Source organism: Phasianus colchicus, chromosome 1 (genome assembly GCF_987193195.1).
Source record: "Phasianus colchicus chromosome 1, bPhaCol1.hap1.1, whole genome shotgun sequence".
Taxonomy (NCBI): domain Eukaryota; kingdom Metazoa; phylum Chordata; class Aves; order Galliformes; family Phasianidae; genus Phasianus; species Phasianus colchicus.
The window spans coordinates 171,063,643-171,077,641 of NC_143436.1; the positions used below are offsets into that span (position 1 = coordinate 171,063,643).

Here is a 13,999-nt window from a genome sequence, read left to right on the forward strand (position 1 = left end):
TCCTATCTTCTTGAGCCTTGTAAAGTTTGGCAATGTATAACAGCCTACCATGCATCACATTGTCTTTTCAGGACCGGAAGTCAAACTGTTATTGTTATTTACAGAGAACCTTTTCACCATATTGGAAGCTTTCCTTCTAGAAAGGTTTTGAATGCAGCAACCAATCCTGCTCTGCTCTTCCAGTACTCTTGCACAGGTCACAGTGGGACAGGTGGGAGCCTCTTTCTCTCTTCATTAAAACAAGTACCAAAGAGTGTTACAAGATCCATCAGCAAATGCTGCAATCCAGGCACGTGGTAGGGCAACTCACAGTCACTTTGAAAGCAGAACTGCTCTGTGATTTCAGCAGGGACTTCTTCAAAACACATGGTGCAGTGTGGTCTTTGGTATTTATATCCTGCTTCACTTCAGGCAGGGGGAAAAAAAAAACAAAACAGGAAAATTAAAATAAAACAAATTTAGATTAGTGTAATCTCAGAGTTATGAATGTATATGCTCTGACTTCAGGAAATTATTTTTTTCAGCCTTACATCAACTCAGCTGTTTTGCATATGTTGGCCTTGGTTAGCTGTGTTATGTTTGGGGGCATAAACGTCAGTATGTTTTTAATATTTGTTTCATATCTCTGAGATTTACAATTGATACGTATGCTTTAATACTTCTGATAATATACAATGTTTGTCTTCTAAATCTCTGGGACAGTGGCCATCAGCCCATTCTTGTGCTGGTAACAATAAGTTTATGTACACGTGCACATGTATGCATATACATGGTTCCTGATTTGTGACTGTGTCTCCTTGGGGCTATTGGTAGGTGCAGGACACATTTACCAGGATATTATGCACCTCTGGAATCATAGAATCATATCATAGAGTCATAGAATGGCCTGGAATGAAAAGGACCACAGTGATCATCTAGGTTCAACCCCCCTGCTATGTGCAGGGTCACCAACCACCAGACCAGGCTGCCCAGAGCCACATCCAGCCTGGCCTTGAATGCCTCCAGGGATGGGGCATCCACAACCTCCTTGGGCAACCTGTTCCAGTGCATCACCACCCTCTGTGTAAAAAACTTCCTCATAGTATCTAACCTAAATCTCCCCTGTCTCAGTTTCAAACCATTCCCCCTTGTCAAATCACTATCCACTCATGTAAACAGTCCTTCTCCCTCCTGTTTATAACGCTCCCTTCAAGTACTGGAAGGTCACAATGAGGTCTCGTCTGAGCCTTCTCTTCTCCAAGCTAAACAATTCAGTTCCCTCAACCTTTCCTCATAGGAGAGGTGCTCCAGCCCTCTGATCATCTTAGTGGCCCTCCTCTGGACCCGCTCCAAGAGCTCCACGTCCTTCCTGTACTGGGGGCCCCAGGCCTGGATGCAGTACTGCGGATGGGGCCTCACAAGAGCTGAGTAGAGGGGGACAATCACCTCCCTCTCCCTGCTGGCCACCCCTTTTTTAATGCAGCCCAGAACACAGTTGGCCTTCTGGGCTGCAAGCACACACTGCTGGCTCATGTCCAGCTTCTCATCCACCAGGACCCCCAAGTCCTTCCCCACAGGTCTGCTCTGAAGGAGATCTTCCCCCAGTTTGTATAAATACCTGGAGACACACTGCTCCAGCTCAGAGTTGGGCCAGTGACAGCAGTTTGATCGGGCCATGTCCAGTCTGGGCTTTAACACGTGTTAGTTGAAAGCTGGCAGACCACGAGCCAGCAGCGTGCCCAGGTGACCAAGAAGACCAGCGGCATTCTACCTTGTATCAGATAGTGCAACCAGCAGGAGCAGGGAGGAGATCATCCCCCTGTACTCAGCTCTGGTGAGGCCACACCTTGAGCACTGCATTCAGTTTTGGGTCACTCTTTACAGGAAAGACATTGAGGCCCTGGAGCGCGTCCAGAGAAGGGCAACGAAGCTGTGAGGGTCTGGAGTGCAAGCCGTGTGGGGAGCAGCTGCGGGAACTGGGATTGCTCAGGCTCGAGGAGCCTCAGTGAAGACATTATTTCAGCAGACAGGCGGCAGCCGCCCGACCGTCCTCCATAAGTAAAACGTGCGATGGGGCAGCGGTAAGAGGAGGACGCCTCTGCCCGACAGAGCGTAGCGGCTACGAGCGCGCACCAACACCAAACACCGCACGGTGGGACGAGGCTGAGCCAGCCGCTCTGCCGCCGTCCGCCCCGCCCGCAGCGGCTTGTACCACTCTCCTCAAGCAGGAGGGGGGACAGAGCGGGTGATGCCGCACCGCCGCAGCTGCCGCGGCTCCCCGCCCCCCTTTGCATCCCGCGGGGTGGTCCCTTCCTGCCGCCGGGCGCGGTGCTCCGCGGCGCTTGTGTGGAGGGGCGCGCGGTGCCTTTTCCCGCTTCACGTCCGGGCCCCGCCCCGCCGCCATGTTGTGGAGGCGGCGGAAGCGGCGGCGGGAGCGGCCGGCGGGGGTGGAGGAGCATGCACGGCGCGGAGCGGCGGCCCGCGGGCGCGCACCCTGAGCAGTGGGTGCTCATTGCACCAGGTAACCCCGCGGGGCCCCGAGGCGGGACGGGCTCATCCGCAGCGCCGCTCGCTCGCCCGCCCCATCCCGCTGACGGAGCTCGGCTGGAGGCGAGTGCCTTGCGGCGTGCAGCCGGCCCTGGTTCTGTGACACAAAGTCCCGAGAGGAGCCCCTGAGTCCCGCACTGCACCGAGGTGCTTTGTTCCCTGTAGTAGTAGAGCCGTCCCAGTTGGCAGGCAGCGCTGTGCCTCAGTTTTGTTAACAAGCTCGTTGGGAAACATTCATCCTCATTGGCAGGGAGGTCTGTGTACTTGTGAAGCGGGACAACAAGGCCTGCCCGTGTCCTAGGAGTACAGGCTGAGAGCTGAGCGGCCTCTCAGTGCCTGACGGGGCTGTAAGGAGGAAGGGGACAGGCAGCAGGGTCTGCTGTGACATGGCACGGGGAAATGGTTTCAAACTAGAAGGGGGGGGATTTAGAATAAGGAAAAGCTTTCTTACAGTAGGAGTGGTGAGGCACTGGCACAGGTTGCCCACAGGTGGTGGATGCCCCATCCCTGGAGACGTTCAGGGTCAGGCTGGGTGGGGCTCCAGGAGAACCCTGGAGGTGTCCCTCTTCTTTGCAGGGGAGCTGGAACAGATGGCCTTTAGGGCTTCCTCCCCACTCAAAACAATTCTGCACTGTACATAGGCTGTAAACATGGCTGTCTTAGCTTCTCTCACTTTGCATTTAGTAAGCGTGGATGTTTTTTCCCCCTTTTACATTCACTTCTGACTGGTATCAGATTTTAAGGCTTTAACTTCACAAGCCACAAAAGGTTTTAGTGTTAAGGATGATGTTTGAACACGTTCTATTTTGTTCTCCAAGACACAGGGCAAGGAAGCGTTTCACTAAGTGCCCTTTTACTAGCTTGATTTCCTAAGGCAGTGAAACTTCCCCAATTGTGAGCCAGCTTTGTACTGTGCGTATTTCTTCTCTGACCCAAAATTTTTGAGCTCTTTCTTTAATTTCAACCAAACCTGATAACAAGAAGGAGCTCTTGGGAGTATTTTTATGAGCTTTATGAAAGTGTCTGTGATGATGTGAGAAATGCTTTAAATGGCACCCCTGGAGGGAAGGTGTAGCATGAGTTTGGTTCTGCAAGGATTGGAAACCAGGCAGGCGCTCCGCCTTGGGGGCACTGAGAAAGTGGGTTGCTCTAGTTATAAGAGCAACAGAACCAATTGTTACAGTTTCACTGATTCCTCTCTTCCTCTGGCTGTAGCTTTTCACTTCCAGCCTTTAGAACTGACATACTTGATGCCTAAGAAAGGAATTTATAAGTGAGGAATTCCTTTCTCTGCAGACTAGGATTTAAGTTGAATCCTCTATCTGATGACTGGCTGTGCCAACAGATGTCCATACTGTGCAAATATTTACAAATATGCTTTATTTATGCACGAGTAGTGGGTTCTGTGCAGTAAGTTAAATTCTTCGGTAAGAGTTGCCAGGATTGGAGCCAGAGCTTGTAACTTCCATGAAGCCAGACAGGTTGTATTACCAATTATGCCAGAGCAGCTCTGACAAAATTTATATAGTGCTCCAGACCTGTAAGAAAGTTTATTAAGCCTTACTAGAACCCCAGAGCACACAGCAATTTTAACAGATCACTGGTTGATAATTTCAGAACTCCACTGCTGATAAGACTTGCCACTCATATGAGTAGGACTGCTGAAATGAAATAAATGTAATATTTTTTTTTTTTTAACAAATTTTGTGAAAGGAGATTCTTAAAGTTAGTGTCTGTTTTTAGAGTTACATATTTCTGAGCTGTAAAAAAAAAAAAAAAAAGCGTAAATGGCAAGTTTACCTTGCAGGAAGAAGAAGGACATGTTCTAATGCTATGCAAGAAGCTTCAAAAGTTTTCTCACGATAAAGGCACTTTCCAAGGCCCTGATTTCAGGTACTTAAGTTAGTTTGGACTACTCACCAGAGCAGTCTGTGTGGAACAGTTTGCAAAGTTAATGCATATCATTCTATACAACTTAATACCATTTCCTCTTGGAAAAGTCATTCATGTTATGTTGATTGTGACATCTTAGAAGTTCCTGTATGGCTGCAGATGATGACTGTCTCCACAAAGAGGCTACGTAGGAGTCTAAAAAAGAATAAAGTCTGTCATGAGTATAGAATTAAAGCACTGAGAACCAAAACTTGAGTTCTTAACTGTCAGTACTTCTCAGCCAGTCTGACCATTCAGTAGCTTTCTAGAGCAAGGTGAGGATGTGGCTGGAGTTCTGAATACTGGCTCACGTCTCTTAATCTTTACACCATTTTCAGAATCTTATCTGTTCTTGCAGAAGTCTCTGAACACTCTTTCGCTGTTTGTATGACATGTAAAAGTGTAGACATAAGGAAGGTGAGATTCTTATTTGGACTTTGGCACTTGCTCTTGAAGCATGCACTGCTGGACAGTGTGCAGCCTTGTCATGAGCATTTAGAGGAAGCTTGTGAAATGGGTTCTGCCCCTCTACTCTGCTCTTGTGAGACCCCATCTGCAGTGCTGCCTCCAGTTTGGAGGTCCCAATGCAAGAGGGACATGGAGCTGTTGGAGCAGGTCCAGAGGAGGGCCATGAAGATTATCAGAGGGCTGGAAGCACCTCCCCTACAAGGATAGGCTGAGAGAGTTGGGGCTGTTCAGCCTGGAGAAGAGAAAGCTCTGGGGGAAGCTTATAGAGGCCTTCAAGTACCTGAAGAGGGCCTACAGGAAAGCTGGGAAGGGACTTTTTAGAAGATCATGGAGCAACAGGACAAGGGGGAATGGTTTTAAAGTGGAAGAGGATAGATTTCGACTAGATATTAAGTTCTTTACTGTGAGAGTGGTGAGACAGTGGAACAGGTTGCCCAGAGAGGTTGTGGATGCCTCTTCCCTGGAAGCATTCAAAGCTAGGCTGGATAGGGCTGTGAGCAACCTGGTCTAGAGGGAGGTGTCCCTACCTGTAGCAGGGGGTTGGAACTAGATGATCCTAAAGGTCCCTTCCAACCTCAACTACTCTATGATTCTATGGATGTGAATCATTGAGAGAAAGCAATAAGCAATCAGGAAAAGGGAGGACTGGGAGGAATGAGATGATTAGGGTGTAAAACTTGGTGAGGATGGAAAAATTGGACATGCATGTAGGGGTAGAGCTGTGCTTAAAGTAAAGTCAGCTCTCTGGGCAGTTTCTCCAGATGCAGATTAACTATGTCATGGCTATACAGGTTCCAGATTTGGCCTAGAGCAGATTCTGCTCAGCACTAACAGAGTTTATTATTTCAAGTGCCATGCTAACACATCTCTGCTGTTTGTAGAACCAGTATTGCAGTACAGCTGCTTTCAGCAGTGTCTGAACTAATAAGTCCTGGTGGACCTGGACTGGCTCTGCGGACCTGCACGAGTCTTTCTTTGCTGTGCTCCTCGTTCCAAGGCATTTTATGAGCTTGGCTGGTAATCTGAACGGGGGTGGTTGACATCTATGGTTAATACAACAAATCTGGAGTACTGGAGGAGTCGTGGTAGAGACACCAAAGTATTTCTGAGTATTGAAGGACCCACATGGACTTCACTTTTGGGTGTCCGAGTTTCCAGGTTGTGCTCTTCTGCATTTTTCATAGTATTTGGATAATCTCGGTTGTTATATTACATGTGTCCGCTTCTCCCCCTTCCCCTTGAGAATGTAGAGCTTTGTATACAGCTTCCTACTTTAGGAGGAAGTTTTTCACCCAGAGATGGTGATGCACTGGAACAGGTTGCCCAAGGAGGTTGTGGATGCCCCATCCCTGGAGGCATTCAAGGCCAGGCTGGATGTGGCTCTGGGCAGCCTGGTCTGGTAGTTGGTGACCCTGCACATAGCAGGAGGTTGAAACTAGATGATCACTGTGGTCCTTTTCAACCCAGGCCATTCTATGATTCCTCTTACATAGGTTTAGCTACTGAATAGGTGCAAGGGAAGCAAAGTGGCTCCTGAGGATTATAATCCATCTGTCTCCCAGCCAGTATGTTGCTAATGATATGCGTTTGTGGAAGAGATTCTGTCTGTTTATTGAGTATTCATGTTTGTTTGTTTGTAATTGTTGTTTTTTTTTTTTTTTTTAAGTCATACCACCTCATTCTGCGAGGCTTTTTAAGTGTGCATATAGAATATTTCTGCTTGCTTTGTAGAGCCTATTGTCAACATTTTCTCTGAAAATTGAAAGAGCTAGAAATTATTTTTGCTGGAAAAAGAAATAATAATGAGACCTCATCTAATTGTAGGTTTGTAAAAGTAGGGATCTTTAAGAGCCAAATACCACTCTGTGACAGATCTGATCTAGGTTCAGTCTAACAAAACAGCTTTCTTATATAATGGCTTCAGATTGGTCTTACCAATAGCAGCCAAACACATGCACCAGTTGCTGAACAGGGAGGGGTGTGAAGGACAGTTTTGCAGGGGGAGGTGTTATCGCAGAACTGATATATTTATATCCTCCATTGGCTTTAGCAAAGAGGTCAGCATTTGAAGGTGGTTTTCTAAGTCTGATGTTCCACTCTACACCCAAAGTTAAGACTGCTGCATTTGGTTTATTCTGTATTAATAAAAGTAGGGGTTAGCAGCAAGCTGATGATTAAGTTCAACCTTTATTTTTCTGAAGTAGACAAGTTTAGATTACTACATTTTTTCATTCCTTTGTTTTCTTAAACAGCAAATTGATTAGCTTTTGTATTGTTTTATAAGAGCTGCTATTTTAGTGGTTCTGGAAGGGCTGCACGAAGGGAGGGATTTTAACAGTCCTATTATTTTTAGGAACTACTTATTTAAAAATAAAAGGAGCAGTTTCACATAATGGTTGGCAAGTTTTTTGAACAAATTTCATATGCCAAAAGTCAAATGGAGGCAGAAATAAATGAACTGTGTTGCCAAACCATAGGGCATCAGCATGCCTTAAATTAATCCTTTCTTTCAAATGAGACTGAGGAACTTTTGTCAACATGCAACAACAGAGGATGCATTTTACTTGAAAATTTGGGGTCATATTGAGAGAAGACGTCATATCAAAAGAAGTTTTTGTGTAATGCATAAATGCAGTTTGCATTAAAATCTGATGTAGGCAGTTTTCCTATTTTTTCTTGACCATTCTCGCACCTTGTGTTTAAAAACACTTTGATACGTGCTTAACATTAAAAAAAATTGTTATAAGTATCTGCTACAAAATAGCCCACAGTGCTGTAATGTTAGAAAACTTGATTCAGAAGTTGTAGCAAATGTCAAAATGGGTTGGGCCAGTTGTAATTTAGAGGGAGAACATGGAAATAGTGCTCACAATTAAAAATGTGTATTTTTAAGTATCTGACTTTTATTTACATAATCTTTCTTACATTTTATGTGCACATATTTATACCTTCTTAATAAGTGAGTGTGAATACGCATATTTTAGGACTCTTTGGGCCTATTTTTCTTAAACTCCCCCTAAACTGGCACTTGCATCTCTTGAACAAAGCCCTTTGCTTGCAGGTAATTTGCACTATTTCTTACATCTCTTAAAATGCATACTGAGCTCAGCTGTGTATAAAGCAGATAAAACTGGCAAGCTGAGGAGCCAGAAGGAAGCATAGCAAATAAAAGAACTGAAAAGAGATGTTTTAATGTGTAACACCATCTCCTACTTCTGCTTTCTGCCATCTGGCTTGGAAGAGACCAACATATGCCAACTTAGGCCTCTCTGCACATGGGAATAGGGCTGATTCAGCCAGTAATACAGCTGCACCGCTGTTGACCCTATAAATATTGAGAAGAAAAGTCTGAAGTTTTTAGCCTTTCAAGTGATAACCTGTTCTTGAACTTCTCAAGATTGACTTCTTCATTCAGCTCCAAACTCTCTGCACGATTTGCCCAGCCTCTCAATTTTAAGAACAGCTGAGTTAGTATTCTCCGTTATTGCCAGTGAGTCTGTGAGCACATGGTTTTGGGTTCAGAAGTGAGCTGTGACAACATAAGGCAAAGCTAAAGGCTGTTCTTAAGCAAAACCCTTATTGTTCAGTGCAGCTGCTTGGTTGTGTACCGGGGCGCAAGACTTCTCAAGCATTTCCGTGGGAAGTTTTATTCGAGATAGAAACTTAGTGTCATTTTTTGTATCTCAGTAAACCTCTTTCTTGTAATGTTTCCAGGTGAAGTGGGAGCCAGAAACAGCTTAAGAGGGTGTCAGTTATACTGCATTAAATGTTGTTTGCTTAAGGCAGCAGATAAAAAACGTGATTACCAAACGGATTGCTGTTCTAGCTTTCATAATAGGTGTTGCAGAAGTCCCCTTGCTGAAGCCAGTACTGTGTATGGTCAGGAGGATAAGAGGGTCAGATAATATCAAACTATCATAACTGAGTAAAGACCAAGGTAAGATATCCAAAAATCAAGTAGGTGCTCATGTAAAGCTCTGCCTTCTGTGCGAGCACTTAGGAGAGCAGCTGTTAGCAGAGGTGATGGAGCTGTTTTCTGTGTAGCACTGTTCTAGAGCATTGTCAGCCAGGGACACAGTGATGTCTTGTGGCTGTTCTGATGCTTTCCCACCTCTGTAATTCACATGTAATCTAGTTTTCTAATACTCTTAAGCTAATCAAGCAGCCCACTGTCACATATAGAACAGAACAGGTTATTTTCTGTATCACCTACTGCTGCCACAGGTTCTCTTCCATGTGTAACCATATGGTGAGTGGCAGTAGTTTACTAATCTGGGTGGAAATGAGTGTTTTCTTTGCAGCTGGATCAGTGAACTGAGCTGACTTTCCATGTGGCCACAAAATTGCTGGTTTGAGTAGAAAGAAAGCAGTAGGGTTGGGGAACTCAGGACTGCATTTTTTAGTGACCTGTGAATTTTGGTGTTTGAAGCCATTTATAGAACTGTGTCCTCAGTCAGTGCATACCTGAATTTGTTCATTACGCTAATAAATAATTACCTTGAAACTTGCAAGGGTATTAAAAGTTAGAATGATATAAAGTTCTGGATTATTTTTTTGCTGGGCTTTTTTTCAGGGTGTGCTGCAGGACAGAGGACTTCACTAGTGTACCGTTAGCACAGGCACTGAATTAAAGCCATTTACTTCAGGGTTGACTGATCCTAGAAGGAATGTAAATAAAACAATTATTAGATCTAACATATTTGCACCTCTAAACTACATAGTTCAGTCTTCCATAAAACGTCCATTAAATGAGCTCCATCATGTCTCCATCTGACACACCTTTTTTGCATGACTCGAAGTTCAGAAGGGAATGGAAAAGACTTGTGTAGGTGACGTATGGTTTAATATCTGTTTTTAAATGAAATCTTAACTTTATAATTCCAGACTATTAAATGATCCTGGTTTTTTGTAGGGTGGTGGTGGAGGGTTTTTTCCTCTTACGCAATTGACAGATATTTACAGCCTTTTGCTTGCTTGGCTGGCAGCTTTTTGCATGGGAATTCCATATAACTTGATATTAGTCTGTTATATATAGTATCTATAACCAGTTTTTGAAAAAAAAAAAAAGGTGAACAGACCTTGCATCATCTGTAACAGTTTCATAGATCTTAGTGGGAGTTTTATGTTCTTTTCCAGTTCATTCATGTTGCAGTACTAGCAACATTTTATTTTTTTAATGGCCAGATTCATTAATGCCTCGTATCGATCAATTGTGGAACAAACTATTGCCAGAAATCCTTAGACAGCTGGTTCATTTTCACTTTGTTCTGTTTATACTTTTTACAGAATTTGCCTGGTTGCATGTCTGACCTCTACAAAATACAGTAGGCTTTTCTCTTTCTCTGTAATGGAAAACTGCTATGAAGCTTTTACAGTCTCCGTAGCTCAGCTTCAGGAGTCTGAGGTTCTCTCTGTGGACTCCAGTGCCACTGGTGGATGTATCACCCACACTTTTAGGTAGGCTTTGTGCAGCTTGGTTACCAGTGAATGCACAGTAGACTGTAGCTTCAGCAAAGCATGCCAACTTAGCAGCCTGGTGTTGGCGTTTGGTTGGCCTGCACCTTGCTCATCTCAGAGCTCCCTGTTGTGGTGTTGCTCCTGGCTTGTTTCTGTAGGGCTGATGGTGACTGTGTTGGGGACTCCCTGGGCATGAGACAGGATTGAGGTGGGCCAGCTACCTCATGGAAGTGTCTGCCTGTCTGTCTTCCCTGGCAGCTTTTTCTGTTTTTTCACTCGGATGGGGTTAATTGGCCCCTCTGTACTCTTGTACCCATTTTTGGACCCTTGCAGTGAAATTTATCCTAGGAAAGAGGTGTGCTGTACTGACACACCTGCTGGGGAATTGTGCTGTACAGCTGTGTGCTGCCTGCGGCTGAACTCTTCCTGATGCTTAGGAGAGAGCATAGCAGTCAGAAAGGTGCAATCCCTCTCACTTGTTATTCCGTTCCATGAACAAGTGTCAGCTGAGCTACAGAAAGAGTTGCTGTTAAGAGTAGTGACATTCATCTGTCATTTTCCATTAGAGTTAGACCTATTTTAACTTAGTTTCGCTAGAAAATCTCTTCAGAATCACTTTTTAAGAAGTCTGTTTATTTAGCTATAAGAGATCCTTGCCCAAACACAAGGACTGATAAATGTAATGACATTAAAGAAATCCAGTTACCTTTCTTGGCTGAAGGCCAGAACATACACCAGAAAGGCTTTGGACACCTAACTTTCAAAATCCCTTCCTCAGCATTTTCCTAGTCAGTAAGTGTTTAAATTCAGATAAATAGGGCCTCTTTTGCCCATAAGGCCACGTTAATATTGCATCCAGTTTTCCAAGCAGGCATTCTCCCAAATGCCTCTTTTTATCTGCCAGCTTGACATCTAGTAGGGCCAATCTGTAACAGAAGGATACTTTATCTAGGCCTGGAAGCAGAGCATTGAACAGAGACAGAAGAAACTCAAGGTACAAGAAGCTGGGAGAAACCATGTTTTCCTTTGCCCCTTTTCCCTTTGTGTCCCCCATCTGAAGGTGCCATGTGAGATGGGGGTGTCAGCACTGCAGCCCATGGCTTAGCTGAGCTCCCTACGTGCGGGCATCCCAGTGAGGATGGAACATGCACTTGGTGTCAGAAAGCTGGGGAATGAACACATCAACTAAATAAAGATGCAGACTTCATTAAAAACAGCTACATTAGGAAGGGTTGTCTGCTTAATTGTTCACGTTCTACAAGATGCAGCTAGGGCTCAGCTGGATGTGTTCCCAGTGTTCATAAATCTACTCATGAAGAAAGTGGAGCAAGTGAGCGCTAAAAATTCCTTTGTTTTGTTTTGTTTTGCTTTGTGTTTTAAATTTTGAAACTCATATTTGGTGTGTATATTTTCACATGTTCATATGAAACACATCAAAGTAAACACATGCAGTGTGTTTCTTTTGCTGTCATTAATCACGACAGCGTTTTAAAAAGTAACAAGAAATACAGCAATGTTAAACTGTGGTCAAAAAATGAAATATACACAGCTATAGAAATTTGAAGTTCTCCTTTGCCAGGACAAATGTAGCTTGACAACCGTGTGTGTTTATGTATCAGCATATGAAGTAAGTCTGGTTAGCAAATATGGACTTTTTTTTCCGTTAAAAACCTCTCAACATATATTGAAACTTTTTCAAGTACTTTTTCAAGCTACCTGAAGACTCAACTAAAAATTCGGGGGAAGAAAATGGCTGTAAATTCTTCAAACACCTTTAAGAACCATTATCTTTCAATACTTTGCTACAGAACGCACTTGAAAAACAAACAAACAAAAGACATTGCTTTTTAAGTCCTGCTTATGGTTTCATCTGGGCAATTTCTGTTTGGGGTACAGCTGAATACCCAGGAGTAGATGTGAAAGATAAGAGTTGTTTGTTTGGGGCTTCGGGTTGTTTTTTTTTTAGCCACTGATGTACCTGAGCACAGCCTGTGAGAAGTCCACCCACCTGTCCTTTCCTGAGGTGTTGGGGAGCAGCTTTCAGGCACGGGGTGACTATTTTTGAATGCATTTGAGCTTCCTACTTCCTTGTTTTTCACAGAAAAGAACTTTGTAGTCTCTGTGTCAGTAAACCTCCTGGATACTACCAAAAACGGAAGGACAGTGTTGCACTTCTGTTCCTTCCAGCAGCCTCCCTTGGGAGTAGTTGCACAGCCCACCTCCGCTGCTTCTCTCCTCTTTCAGCAGCAGCCTGGCAACCCAAGCAGCAGCCTGGTCCCTGTCAGCCCATTCTCCAGAGTCTGGATGCTAGTTATGGATGTGAAATGCTTTAGTTATTTTCCTTGCTCTGATGAATGCGTTTATGAGAGGAACTGGGACAGAACTGGCAGTCTGCAAGTTAAGAGAGATGATGCTGTCATGTTGCTCTTCAGTCAGATGTGGGAAATTGTTTTCGTAAATACAAGTTAGACTTTCCCTACAAAAAGAACTTGGATAGAATATAATTAACTGGGGATCCTTAAAAATGGTTTTCAAGCTTCAGTAAGCATCCTTATGGGACCTGTTTCCTTTCTATTTTTTTTTTTTTAATTTCACATAGAAATTGTACTTTTGCAGCTCTGTTTTTTGTCTAACTTTTTTTGCTTAAATACACAGAAAAGAGAACAATCATGAGGAGGCTAAGCCAGAAGTGCTGTATTTTCTCAGCTTCTTTTTCCTGTGTGGAGAATTAAATGCACTCTTTGTTTTTTAAGATTATATACAACAGATAAACAAGTGTGCATATTTTTCACATAAGTAACAATCACTCAGACAATTCCTGCCTCATATTGCTGAATAATCTGAAACCTCCTGAATGCTTTAGAAGACCACTGTTTCTTCCTACAAATATTTTAGCTTGTGGGTTTGCCTAATTTACCAAAGTGTTCCAATCATCTTTGAGACTAATTAGGGCAACACATCAATTCATTATCAAACTGAGATATCAAACTTAGGAGTACTGTTGCTTGAGGCTCTGTGAGAGGAAGTGGTTTTCAGAATCTAAATCATCCCCAGGTGCATATCTTTTCTGTGGCAAACAGAGAGTGCCAGAAGTCTGGAGTCACAATTTAGGTACCGTGATCAGGTAGGATGGATTTGGGCTGAGGCATATAACTTTCTAGACAGAAAATATGTGAGCTTTCAAATAGTGTCAAATCAATTAATTCTTAACGTCTTGGAGAAGCATGGCAGAACATGAAATGCTTCTCAGTTCACAAGTTCATAACTTTTTCCTTTCCCTCCACAGAGGCTGCTACCGACCCCCCTAAGACACCTGACAACGAACCTATGTTTACAAAACTACGCAGTCCAAGCACAGGCAAGTTTTGGAATTGTGACATGAGCCTGTTAATGCTTTGGTTGATTCCCTCCACCACCAAACTATTCGTATTTTGCAAGCTGAAATAGTGATGATAATGTAAGTCTTATGTGCCAGAGATACTGCTGTTGATGCCAGATAGTTAATGCTGTGCAAACATTTAGAATTTCTTTTATAATTTTAATTGGTTGAACTGTTTATTCATCAGAAATATTGGCAGCACAAAAAAGAATTGTAATTTAAGTTGTGTTTTTAAAT

General features: G+C 43.7%; 1 protein-coding gene across 3 annotated transcripts in view; it reads left to right on the forward strand.

The window, feature by feature from the left end:
* Window positions 1-2,342: 2,342 nt before the first annotated feature.
* Window positions 2,343-13,999, forward strand: part of RNASEH2B (ribonuclease H2 subunit B) — a 42,654-nt gene continuing 30,997 nt past the window's right edge. For all 3 annotated transcript variants that reach the window (XM_031615869.2, XM_031615867.2, XM_031615868.2), the window contains exons 1-2: window positions 2,343-2,500; window positions 13,670-13,741. In XM_031615869.2, the coding sequence (XP_031471729.1) occupies window positions 2,437-2,500; window positions 13,670-13,741 (136 nt within the window). In that variant the 5' untranslated portion in view covers window positions 2,343-2,436. The remainder of the gene's footprint in view (window positions 2,501-13,669; window positions 13,742-13,999) is intronic.